Consider the following 13,157-nt stretch of genomic DNA (forward strand, 5'->3'; position numbering starts at 1 on the left):
TCTGCAAATGGGGATCACTGTGGCCAAGTTTGAGGATCATCAGGAGAACCCACAAGATGATGGGTGCAAAGTTCCCTGTTGACATGAAAGTTCTTGGTGTGCCCACTGAGTACACGGGCATTAAGGTACACTTTAAATTAGAGATTCCTAGTTGGGTATGGCAGCAAACTTCTTTAATACTAGAACAGGGGAGGCAGAGACAGGTGAACAGAGTTTGAGGACAGTCCTTCCTACATAGGAAGTTATAGACTATCCAGGGCTACATAGTGAGATCCTGTCTTAAAAAAAAACAAACAGCGGGCTGGAGAGATGGCTCAGTGGTTAAGAGCATTGCTTGCTCTTCCAAAGGTCCTGAGTTCAATTCCCGGCAACCACATGGTGGCTCACAACCATCTGTAATGAGGTCTGGTGCCCTCTTCTGGCCTGCAGACATACACACAGACAGGATATTGTATACATAATAAATAAATAAATATTTAGACAAAAAAAAAAAAAAAAAAAAACCAAACAGCCAGGCAGCGGTGGTGCATGCCTTTCATCCCAGTACTTGGGAGGCAGACGCAGACAGATCTCAGTGAGTTCGAGGCCAGCCTGGTCTACAAGGTGAGTTTCAGGACAGCCAGGACTACACAGAGAAACCCAGTCTCGTAAAACAAAACAAAAATGTAAGTCAAGAAACAAAAATACAAACAAAACAGGAGGGGCTGAAGAGATGGCTTATTGGTTAAGAGCACTTTAAAAATAATAGATAAATAAATAATAAATAGCAATAAAATAGGGGTTCCTGGCTAGGAAGGTCACCAGGCATTACTAGACAATCCAAGACCCTGGCATTATATCCAGGCGATCTGGGGAGCAGAGCCTTGCTAGGGAATCTGTATTTGAGAGCCACAGTTGGTTGGTTGGTTTGAGATAGACCTTGATTTGCAGTCCAGTCGGACCCAAACTTACCATCTCCCCTACCCCTCAGCCTTCTGAGTCTTGGGATGATAGGCCTGTACCACCGTGCCTGACTAGACCCCTGGTTTAAATCCAGGCTCCCAGGCAGGAAACTACCATGTGAGCCAGCAGGGTCTAGAGCCCAGGTGAGCCTGACCACAGCCCTCCCCTCCCCCATCCTGGGCAAACAGCTTCTTCTCTCTGAGCTTCAGCTCCTCTTCTGTCACATAGGGGAAACTGAGGCAGTCAGCCATCATGGCATGGCGTGGAAAACGTTTCCAGCCCCACTGTTCTTCCAAGCTCATCGGCCACCTCATACCTTGTGGCAAGAGTGAACCCCTGCTGTATCCCTGCCCTGGGTTCCTGCCTACTGGTCCTGCTCCTGTGGGTGCGTCATCTTGTGTCATCCTGAGCCTGCTGGGATAGCCTAGCACGACCCACCCAGGTAGCCATTCCTGCAAAGACCCCATCAGAATCCCCACCTGGAAACGGTGGACTCCCAACCCCCAGTCAGTCCACACCTGAGATCATTTCCTGAGATCACTGCCACCTGCTGGCGGGTAGTGGTACTGTATGGGTTGGGCCGGACCCTAGGATTTATCACAGGAAGCCCTGGAAGCATGAGGGCTCACTGTTACTCCAACACTCTGGAGGCAGGCAGATAACCAAAAGTTTCAGACCAGTCTGGGTTAGAGTCCCAACATCAGGTTCCCATTAAAACAACCTGCACCTTCCCCTTGTCTGAGGTGTGGCCTCGATGAATCTGTGTTCAGCACTTTGCCCTGTCATTGACGCCCTCTTTCTAAAACACTTTCTTCACCTGGAGAGGGTCCCTGTTGTGAGCTGGGACACTTGCGGGCATCTGTGTGGACCTGCGCTTTGTCTCCTGCGAAGTTCTGGAGCAGTCTCAGAATTCCACACATCCCTGGTTTGTTTGCTGTTTGTTTTTCTTTCTTGCTTTGCTTTAGAGTCAGGCTCTTTCTACACATCCCTGGCTGTCCTGGACCTCACTATGTAGACCAGGCTGGCCTTGAACTCACAGAGGTTCCCCTGTCTCTGCCTCCCGACTATTGGGATTAAAGGTGTGCACTACCCACACCCAGCTCGGCTCTGGGGTTTTAAGAGCTGAAGGCTCTGACCACTGGGATCCACTGTCTAGTCTCCTGCTCCACACCATGCAGGTGGTGGGACAGGCCTTGGAGTTCTCAGATCTTGGCACCAGCACCAGTCCGTCCTTCACTGACTGTGTGGCCCCAAGAAAACCACATGCAGTCTCTGGAAAGATTTTCTCGTCAGTGACAGCAGCAGCAAGTCTGTGCCACCTTTATGCCCACCATTCATGTTCAAGCATCTAGCTCAAGTCACAAGTTACAGGCATGGGGCTACAGACTGGAAGTTCCAGGGGCTCAGTAATTAAACAGCCCAGTGCCTCCCCTTGGTGGGCAATTGGCAGAGGATGACCACAAGTAAATAATTAGAGAAAGAAAATTGCAAGGCTCTATGGGAAAAATGCTAAGGCAGGAGTGGCCACGAGAAGATACTCTCAGAAGTGATTGTTGAGAAGGGGCCAACTTGGGGACAAGCAGAGGGTAGTGAGCCCTCAGCACGTGCAAAGGAGCTTGGGAACGAACAGTGTGGCTGGAGTGGTGAAGGTGAGCAAGAGCCAGGGGTCATAAGGCAAGGGTGAGAGGGCAGGGGCCAAAGAGATGTTGGGGAGAAGAGGTGGCCTTGTTGAAAGCCCTAGAAGGCAACCTGATTGAAGTGTTCTCCCCCCAACTTCTCCTCTCCTCCTCCTCCTCCCTCTCTCCCCCTCACCTCCTCCAGCTCCCTCTGTGTGTGGTGTATGCATTTATGTGTGTGTGTGTGTGTGTGCTTGCCTGTGAGTGCACACGTGTGTGTCTGTATGTGGTGTATGCATTTATGTGTGAGTATGTGTGCTTGCCTGTGAATGCACACGTGTGTGTCTGTATGTGGTGTATGCATTTATGTGTGTGTGTGTGCTTGCCCATGAGGGCACACACTGAACCCAGCCGTAGACTTCAGCACCTCCCTCTGTCATTCCTCCAGCCTCCTCTGTGTGTGTCTGTATGTGGTGTATTCATTTATGTGTGAGTGTGTGTGTGCTTGCCTGTGAGTGCACACGTGTGTGTCTGTATGTGGTGTATGCATTTATGTGTGAGTGTGTGTGTGCTTGCCTGTGAGTGCACACGTGTGTGTCTGTATGTGGTGTATGCATTTATGTGTGAGTGTGTGTGTGCTTGCCTGTGAGTGCACACGTGTGTGTATGTATGTGGTGTATGCATTTATGTGTGAGTGTGTGTGTGTGCATGCCTGTGAGTGCACACACGGAGCCCAGCCCTAGAATCCAACGCTTCCCTGTGTCGTCATTCTCCACTTTTTATTTTTTTCCAGGTTAAGATAGGTTCGCTCTATTTAGCCTTGGTAGGTCTGGAACTCTCTGCATAGGCTGGGCTAACCTCGAACTCATAACTCACAGAGATCTGACTGCCTCTGCCTTCTGAATGCTGAGATCCACCTTAATTTTTGACACAGGTTCTCTTCGAACCTAGAGTTGTGTTCAGTGATTCAGCCAGGCTGTTCAGCCAGACCCGGAGACCCTCCTGTCAGACTCCTTAGCACAGAATTGGGGTTACAGGTGGGTATCACAGTGTTATTATTTTATATTGGCATTGGGGATTCAAACTCAGGTCTTTAACCTTGTACAGCAAGCACTTTACTCTCTGAGTCATCTCCCCAGCTCCTCCCCTCCTTTCCTTTTCTTTCCTTTCTTAGGTCTCATGGAGCCCAGGCTGACCTCAGATTCACTAAGTAGCTGAGGATGACCTTGAACTTCTAATCTTCCCCCATTCCTCCATCTCTTGAATACTTGGTTCTCAGTGGTACACTACCACACCCAATTTATGTGGTGCTGAGGATGGGATCCGGCATTGCTTCACCCATGATTGGCAAACATTCCGACGACCGAATTGCATCTCAGTTCTGCTCAGCAGTGCTGCCCAGTCACTTCTGGAAGCGACACTGCAGCCAGTCATGGCCCCCCACATCACAGCAGGCCCTCTGGTGGACAGTTTAGTGACATTTAGCCATCCCTGCATATATCTGCAGAACTTTCTCCTCTCCCCAGACTGCAGTTTTTGTCCCCATCAAACACATTCCCTACCCTCTCCTGACTCCTGGCAGCTTCATCACACTTGGTTCTTATAGAGCTGACATCCTGACTATGAGGCCCTGGATCCATTTACTTCACTCAGCATCAAGCTTTCTTTTAGAGTTTTCTTTTTTCAGGCAGAGTAATATTCCACAGGCATCTGGCTGCAATTTTTCTGTTGTGGGGGAATGGAAACTGGTTGCGCCCCCTAGGGGCCTCAGTGAGAGATGCTGCTGTGAGGCCAGTTGTTTCAACCTGTGTGGAGTCCCGCTCTCCCTCATTTGTTCCAGAAAGCTGCTAGGACTATCCTGGGTCCAGCTCTGTGTTCTCAGAGTCACCACCACAGCCCTCAGGACAGTTGCACCATTCATTCCTGATGGGTGTTTGACCCCCCTGGGAAAATCTCCAAGGAGACCTTTCATGGAACCTGAGTTCCCTGCAGAGAGTGAGAGCCGGCAGAAGGAATGGGGCTCTTCTTACCTGCCCCCCCACCTCACCCCGGCCACTCTTCTTCTAGAGCTCTGACCTACTCCAGTTCCCCTGTGTGGAAGGAAACAGCTTCCTGACATGCCCTGCTACCCCTAGGCTGAGGCCTGACTCCTAGGAGTTAGGGTGACTTTGAACCTGGGAGCTGATCTATCTCTGTGTTCATCAGTATGGGGTCTTCTTCCTCTTAGGGTCACCCAAGGCCAGGCAGCCAGGCCTGGTACTACTGTGCTGGGGAAGCCGGAACAAATATCACAGCAACACTGAGGTGTGGTTCAGTAGCCTGTCTGGCATGTTCTAGACCCCAGATCTCATCCCTAGCACCCCAAAACACACACAGTCACCCAGCACCACACATATACACACACAAACACAACCAATCAACCAACCAACCAAACAAACAAACAAACAAAAAAAACAGAAACAAACAAAATATCACCAATCTGGTGGGGGCTTAAACAGCAGAAACGTATTATGTTGTAGGTCAAAGGCCGGAAGTTCAAGGTCACGGGAGTGGGTGAGACTAGCTCCTTCTAAGGGTTCAAGGCTCTCTTGCTGTGCCCCCCCCCCACTGCTAGAGCTTTGGCAGCCTCCAGCCACTTAGCTGTGGAAGCTTCACCCTGACTCAGACCCAGGTCCACGCAGAATCTCACCAGTGGGATGCTCTAAGTGTCTTGGTATGCCTCCCCCATGGGTCTCCTTCGGATGTGCCCCCTACTCCTATTCCAGCTACGGCCAGTTCTCTCCATCGGGACCTTAATGGCTTGGGCTGGCACCTTTCCTCCCTGTAAGGATCACATATCTGGTACCCAGTACCACCCCTCTTAGAAAAGCCTGTGTTGTGTCAACTGGGGTCAAGCGACCAAGATATGAACTGAACAGGACCTGAATGTCGTCCTGCCTCCCTCCTAACCCAGGTCTGGTGTGAGCCCACTGACCTCCCAAAGGGCTGGGGACAGACCCCCAAGAAGGCAGTCAGCTGCAGAAGTAACTCAGACTCCTGTCGGGGATCAGTTTTAAATAGTAGCTAACAGACACCCCCTCTTCCTCCCAGCCCTCCCCAGGGCTGCTGAGGTGTCTGGCTCATTCTGGGAAAAGTGAACCCCCATTACCACTGTCACCATGTCACCCTGGATGCCAGTTCAGGAAACAGGTCTGAGGACTGGGGCTGTATCTACCTATGCCGATGCCGGGGCAGCTCCGTGACAAGATTCCCTCAGAAAGATGCAGAGCTGAGCCTGCGGAGAGCCCAGAGCCCTGGACATCGGCAGCAAGAGCAGGAAGGAAGGAACCTGTGACTGAGTGCTTCATCTGCTGAAACCAGTTCTTAGAGAGACACAGCTTCTAGGGAAGGATGCTTCATCTCCATGGCCATCCTGACTGGATTCGCAGTCACCTAAGAGACATGCCTCTGTGCTTGTCTGTTAGTGTTTCCAGAGAGGATTAACTGAGGAGAGACCCACCCTGAATGTGTGTGGTGGGGGCGACTATTCCATGGGCTGGGATCCCAGACTGAATAAAAAGGAGAAAGTGAGCTGAGCACCAGCGTTCTTCTCTCTCTACCCTCTGACTGTGGAAGCCATGTGACCAGCTGCCTCACGTCCTGTTGCCATGGCTTCCCCACCATGATGGACTGTACCCACAAACCATGTGCCTAAAAAGAAAAAGAGCCAGGCACTACACTCTTCTCTCTCTCTCTGCTGAGCCCCAGCATCCCCCTCTTGGCTTCCTGTTCTGTGGAGATGTGAACAGGCTACTGCACGCTCCTGCTGCCACAGCCTCCATCTGACCTCATAACCACACCTTCCCCCTCACCCTGAGGGACTGTGTTCTTCAGACTGTGAGCCAAAGTAAATCTGCTTTCCCTTTCAAAGCTTCTGGTCGGGCGTTTGGGCACATTGATGAAATTACCATAAGGGAAAGAGGGGATTCTAAAACAGAGCAAGCCTCTTTTCATCTCTCCATCCACACACACTCAGGAACACACTTCACACACACAGAGGCCTGGAATTCAGAAGTCCAGGTCAGTTTGTGTGCATGCCTCATACACACATAGCCTCTTGGGAATACACCAACACTCTCCTGCACACCCTTGTGGATATCTGCAAACATGAGAACAGGCACACGCATGCGGGCAGCACCCCAGCCCTTTCTCTGTACACAGCCTGCCTGACACAGTGCAGTGAAGCCTGGAGACCACTGCCCCCTCACCCCCTGCAGAATGTCTCAGTAGGAGTCTTGAGGTATCCTCAGCCTGTATCCCAGCTGTTAAATAGCCAGACAGGGTGACATATTTAATGTTTGAATCATAGCCCCTTCCACTATCCACTGCCTCGGTTGCCAGGACCATCTGTCTGCCTCTGCCTGGGCTCCGCCAGAGCTTTAGGTCACCCCTGCAACAAAAGCTCCCTCCCATGTAATCCCACATACATCTCGAACTTCGAGTCTTTCAGGGGCTTTGACTCAAGCCCCTCAGCGGCTGGCACTTGCTCTTTGAAAGCCACCAAGGACAAGCAAGTTCTAGGTCCCCCAAGCAGCCAACCCAGTGACAAGGGTGGGGAGGCAAGGCCTCCAAGATGGTCCTGGGTGCCTGCGGGAGTTGACCTCAGAAAGTTCTCAGGGTGGCCACTTAGGCCACAGCCAGTTCACCTGTCTCCAGATGGGTGCCTGGAGTGACCCTAGGAGACAAGGGTTCCATCTTGCCATGGTCTCCTGGGCTCTGTTTCTTCTGCCGCCGCTGTCTGGGCTGGCTGCTCTCTCCTGGGGCTCGCGACTGGCCATTCTGCAGCAGCCGCACCATCTCATGGTCTTTGTGGCCCAGCACTCGGGGTAGGAAGAGGGAGGACTTCTGTGTGCGGCGGGTCTTGAAGCCCCTGCGTGGCCGACCCTTGCCATTTACAGACACGTACCAAGGTCTCTGGGCACCAGGCTGCCGCCGAGTCCCTGGCCCGCTGGGCCCTGTGCGATACAGGCGGGAGGCGTAAGTATTGTAGCCCAGCTCATGGATCCGCTCCACAAACTCACACTCTGCATTGTAGTGCTCCTGTCAGACAGAGGCCATGATGTCAATAGGACCGCACCTCCCCACTGCCTCCCTGTCTCCTGAGGCTACCTGGACCATCTGTCCACACCTGCCAACGTCTATGCAGCCTGGCCAGCCTACCTTTCCCAAGACTGTGCCCTGCTCTAAGTGACTTCTCTCCACTAGCCCTCCTATGGGGACAAAGGGCAGTTTTCCCTTTTTGCTGTAGGCTTGCACTGGGTTCAGTGCTTGGTGTGTGCTAAACAGAGTATGATGGAGGTGGATGAATGAGCATGTTACTGAGTGGATGGATAGGTGGGTGGATGGGTGGTGGATGAGTGGTGGCTGAGTGAATAAGTGAATGTGTGGGTGGGTGGGTGGGTGGATGGATCGATGGATGATGGGTTGAGTGATTAGGTGGTAGATGTCTGGGCGGATAGATGGTTGGGTGGATGGGATGGGTACCTAGGTAGAGGAATGGATGAGTGGATAGAGAGCTGGCTGAGTGGGTGGGTGGATGGATAGATGGATGGATGGATAATAGACAATGAACAGACAGGCTGGAGGACAGAGAAGCTACTGGGCAGTCATCCAACCCCAAGATTGTTGCAGCTCTAAGTGGGAAGGGACGAGGCCAGCGTGACAAGATGCGGCTTCTGGGATTGGGCGGCAGGAGGTGAGGAGAGGTGCGTGTTGAAGACAGCAACTCAAGGAGCACACCGAGGACCTGGAGATGGATAGTTATGTGGCTAAGAGAGGAGGAGGTCCGGCATGGCTCCTGATTGGCTGAGCTGGAACCAGTGTCACCTGAGACCGTGAGCTGGGCTGAAGGAGTCCTGAGTTTCACTGTGCTGCGGGGAGGATTCGCATTTGGCCAGCTCTCTTATCCCTGAACGTTCTGGGCTACTGTGATCTATAACTCAGGGAGATGGGATTGACTGTGTGGTTGTCACTGGCCCATGGGCAGCCATGCTGGGCACTCAGGAAACCAGGCACAGGCCTGCAGGAAGAAGCCCTAGAGGCCAACAGTCAGCTCAAAGAGGCTAGGGCCTTATATAGGATCAGATCTGTCTGTAAGTTTGTGAGATCATTTCTGATGTGTTCTCTGGAAAGTTCTAGTCCATCCAGCCAGGACCCCTGACCTCACCATCCCCTGCTCCCCCGAAACCAGGAGACCACAGCCGTGGTCCCATCCCACTCTGCTCTTCCCTGTGGGCAGAAAGATATAAACTGTCACTGAGGACACCTGAGACCTCACCTCATGGCAGAGTTTCGGGGTGAGGGGGACAGGTTCATATGTAAAGTCAGCTGGGTTCGCTCACACTAGAGTGGGACAGGATGCAGGGTCCGAGAGGTGGGGAAATCACCAGCCCAGCTTTGCAGCAGCTGGGACCCATCGCTCAGCCAAGGGGTGTGTCCATTAGGAGTGTGGAGGAGGTAACCAGAGCTCCTGCTTCCAGGTGGCATCAGGGCCATGTGCATGGAGGCTGATTCAGCTGGACTGGCCAGAAAGCCCCCAGAAACATCCCGTCTCCTCCCATCTAGTGCTGGGGTGACAGCACTTTGGCCAGTTTTGGTACATGGGTGCTGAGGACTCACTTGGGTCCTCACACCTGTGCCTCCAGCACTAGACTGACAATCATTTCTGCATCCCTTTCCCTTCTAAGCCAGACAGCTCTTGCCTTCCCACCCTGAGAACAGGTCAAGCACCCATCTTCTTCCTTCCACAGATGCAGGGCAGATTTGCCCTGACCTCCCCTTCCTCAACTGCCCAGTTATCTTGGGTTATTCACTCTCACGGAGGTCTGGATCCTTGCTGCCATGTTCTCCTATCTCCACCATTGTAACTCAGAGAGAGACTGACTTCAGACAGGTTGGGTGGGCACTCTGAATCCTAGGGACCTGGACCAGCTTGAGTCTGGGAGCCAAGCATTCTACCGCTCATGTTCCTTCTGGCCCTCAAGCCAGATGGCTATTACACCAGCACCTGCCCACTAGGGATGGGACTCACCGAAGCATACAGCCGTCCTCTCTTGTTCATGGCCAGGTACCGCCCAGAGAAGAGCCCTTTGATGGCCACCACGCCCACTTCCACCGCAGTAATCTCCAGGATGCCTAGAAAGAGACAGGAAGGTTCGGTCACCTGCCCGACCTGAGCAGAACCTCACCCTGGGCTTAGGAAGCTGGGACAGGAGGGCAGCCAAGACCAGCAGGTCATGGTGGAGGGGTTGGAAATCCTAGTAGGAAGAAATCATTAGATAGTAGGTGAAGAAGGGGACATTCAGGCACTGTGCCAAGACATTACTCCTAACCCCAGGAGAAGACACAGTGGCGGAGTTCTGCCCCTGTCAGGCGTCTTGGGTGTAGCACAGACAGATCAATTCAGTTTGTATTCAGTGCACCCTTGTGAAGCGGATTGTTCTAGAAAGCTGAGGCTGAGGGCAAATGAACTTGTCCATGGACACATATAGTGGTTGGGCGATCCAAACCCTGGGGAAGAGGGAGCCCCAGAAGAGGTGTCTGAGACTCCTGGGGAAGCCAGTACTTAATGCAGCCCAGTCAGAGAGTTACCCACACTGTCAGGCAAAGGATCCAATCATTAGTGCAGAAAGGTAGCCTGGGGCAGAAGAGCCTAGGTGCAGAGGGAAGGTGACTGGGGCCCATCCAGGCCCAAGAGTAGGTCTAAAAGTTAATGGTCCCCCAGCTCAGATGGCAGATCTGAGTTCCATTCCCGGACTCGCATGGTCGAAGCAGAGAACCGACTCCGGCAAGTGCTTCAATGACCTACATACACATCGTGGCACACTAAATAAATAAAATATAAAACCAACCAAACAAAAATCCTCCAGGCGCTTTTCCTGTGAATAGGATAGCTCTTTTTGGGAGGGGAGGGCAATGTCCCCTGGGATAGTGGTTTGAGGACTCACTCCCTTTCCACCGAGTGCATCTCTGATGCCCGCCTGGGACCCAGCATAGTTCAGATAACCACGACCAGTTGGGTCCTACCCTACACACGGTTTGGAAGGGTGCAGGGGACGACCTTTAGAGCTTGCACCAGAGGAGCACTCCCCCATCCAGGGGAGACTGTGAAGGTGCCCCTCTTCTGCATCTGGGGCCCGCCCGGACTGGACAACTGGGGAGGGGGTGCTCGTGAGGAGCCCAGCGCTACAGGCCGGGTCGGGGCTGGTCCCCAGAACGCCCCCGCGGGGCTGCGGCTTTGAAGGAGGAAGCTGCGGTTCCTACAGCCGCCCTCGCCCCCCACTCGGCTTCCTGCGCCCCGGGCGCGGTGAGTTCCTCCCACGCGGCGTGCAACACTCCGGACCGAGCTCGGCTCGCGTGTACTGCACCCACGGAGCCAAACCCTGCAGTGCTTGGGAATTGGCGTTAGGTATTATTCAGCCGTGGGTCGTAGGTGCGTGCCGGCTGCATCCAAAATACGCGGGGACGGCTTTCTGTCCTGTCGCGTGCTCTACAGAGCGCAGGACGAGGGATAAGCCCATCGCCCGACACCTAGTCGTGAAAACTAAGCTCTGCCCAGGGGAGTGTCCTTGGCGCACCGGCTGAAAGCAAAGAGGACGGAAGGGACTGGTCATGCGTCCCGGGGTGGTCAAAACAATAAAGAGGGCGATAAATCCTTATCCAGCGGCTTTTCACTGAGATACAAACCTGTCAGAATCATGCTCGCCTCCTGTGCAGCCCCTTGGGAAGCGGGACGGGCAGGGCATGTCGAAGGGATTTGTAGCTGGGACCTAGGCTTAGTCTTCGGATGGACATCAGCTCTGCTCCCACCTGGGACTCCGCGACAGGGGGCCGAGCCCGCCCGTCCCTCCCGCCCACCTCTGGCCGGACACTCACTGTAGGCGCTGTTCTCCAGGCTGCCGTTCACTCGGCCGCTCGGATGCAGCTGGAGGTGGTACTTGGTGGCGCAGTAGAGCTTGCGGCGCCGGGGCGCCCCGCCGAGGTGCTCGTAGACGCCCCCACGGCCGCCCGCATCGCGCCGCAGCCGCGTCCCGGGCCCCGTCGCGGGCCAGCCGGGTTCCAGCAAGCTGAGCAGCAGAAGCCAGATCAGGCCCATCCCGGCATCGCGCCCGCCCGCGGCGGCGGCTGCGCCAGCGCGGGGCTCACGGAAGGAGCGGCGCTGGGAGCACACGCCCGCGCGCCAGGCTGTGCGGACTGTGGCTGGGAGGGAGAGAGAGGGAGAGGAAGACCGGGAAGAGGTGGGGGACAGGGGAGGGAGGAAGAGAAAGAGGGAGGGGAGACAAGGAGAGATGGGGAGAAAGGGGAGAGGGAGAAAAGGATGTGTGGAGAGAGGGAAAGAAGGATGGAGAGAAGATGCGGAGAAAGGGAGAGGGAGGTGGAGAGAGAAGACTTCGAATTTTCGCCCAGGAATAGGGGAGTGTTCCCTTGCCGTACACAGCTCCGAAGAAAGGGCGCTCGGCAACAAAAGGCGGCCGTGGTCCCCGGCGGGGGCGCGGGACTCAGGCCGGGCGTCGCCTGCTCACAGCGCCCCGGCCAGCGCCGTCGGGCAGCCGCTGCTCCACCGCGCGCCCTGCGCGCCCCCTCCCGCTTCTGAAAGGTCCCCGCTCCGCCCCCAGACCAATTATGCCTCGGAAAATTATAGAGCAAGGCCTAAAGGCAGCCGCCCCAGGCCCTGCCACCCCCTCCCGCCTTACATCAATCCTGGGTGCACAATGGGACCGCGGATGACTGATGTCTGCGCAAACAACTTGCGGGGAAGTCTAGCTGACAAACGTTCATGAAAGGCGGCGCCTAATCGAGAGCGATTGCGGAGGGCGGCGCGTGGGGAACCCGGGGTTGGGTCTGTGCAGGTCGCGGCTTCTCACATGAGCCGCTGAGCTGTCCTCAGCTGCCCAGTCTTGTGGCCCAAGGGCCCAGGGTCACTTTGTCCTGTAACTAACTCCCTAACTGACTGAAAAGCACCAAGTGAAGTTTACACACCTTGAGCAGGAGTGGTCTGTCCCCACGGTGGTCCAGAGGAGCGGACTGGGCAGATAGGAGCAGGGACAATAGAGTCAGAGAGTCCTGGAGCTCTGGAGACCCAGGCAGAGATGGAAATGGGAGTGGGGGAGGCAGGTGGCAAATCCACTAGCAGAGAAAGACAGATGAGAGAGGTGGAGAAATGTCTAGATGCAGACGGACAAAAAAGAAAAAAAAAAAGAGAGAGAGACTCGGGAGAAGATGCCACAAAGGACCCCAGCATACCCTCCTGACAGGGTGACTAAGAGGCCAGGCTCATGGAACAGCTTTCTGGTCCCTGGGCTCTTGACTTCAGTTCCCTATCTGCTAGGGGCCTCAGAGAATGACTTCCTGAGGTGTCGAAAGAGGGCCCACACCACCTCTGTGGCCTGTGCTTCCAGTGCTCCTCCAGCCAGCCACGAACTTCATATAGGCGGTTTCTGCTGAGTTAGCTGGAGGGTCCAGTGGCCTGGGTCACAGCATTGCCTCCTAAGTTGATCCTGAGCTCCGGGAAGAGTCAGGTGGGAGGCCCCGGATGGTGTGAGATGCTGAGAAGTGTTGGGG

At 54.5% G+C, this 13,157-nt stretch overlaps 1 protein-coding gene across 1 annotated transcript; it reads right to left on the reverse strand.

The window, feature by feature from the left end:
* Window positions 1–6,878: 6,878 nt before the first annotated feature.
* On the reverse strand, window positions 6,879–11,695 carry Fgf3 (fibroblast growth factor 3). The gene is made up of 3 exons (XM_048458497.3): window positions 11,472–11,695; window positions 9,628–9,731; window positions 6,879–7,637 (listed from the first exon to the last, which is right to left on the reverse strand). Exons 1-3 carry the CDS (start codon window positions 11,689–11,691, stop codon window positions 7,224–7,226), a joined length of 738 nt encoding a protein of 245 aa, XP_048314454.2. The 5' UTR covers window positions 11,692–11,695; the 3' UTR covers window positions 6,879–7,223.
* Between the last annotated feature and the right edge of the window lie 1,462 nt (window positions 11,696–13,157).

The sequence above is a fragment of the Myodes glareolus genome, chromosome 7 (genome assembly GCF_982192425.1).
Source record: "Myodes glareolus chromosome 7, mMyoGla1.1, whole genome shotgun sequence".
NCBI lineage: Eukaryota > Metazoa > Chordata > Mammalia > Rodentia > Cricetidae > Myodes > Myodes glareolus.

What these genes read in the sequence shown, in the direction of transcription:
- Fgf3 (XM_048458497.3), bottom strand. Translation starts at nt 11,691, where the DNA reads ATGGGCCTGATCTGGCTTCTGCTGCTCAGCTTGCTGGAACCCGGCTGG. An exon ending in CCTGGAGAACAGCGCCTACA is followed by an intron (nt 9,732 to 11,471) that starts GTGAGTGTCCGG and finishes GTCTCTTTCTAG; the next exon opens with GCATCCTGGAGATTACTGCG. An exon ending in GAGGACGGCTGTATGCTTCG is followed by an intron (nt 7,638 to 9,627) that starts GTGAGTCCCATC and finishes TCTGTCTGACAG; the next exon opens with GAGCACTACAATGCAGAGTG.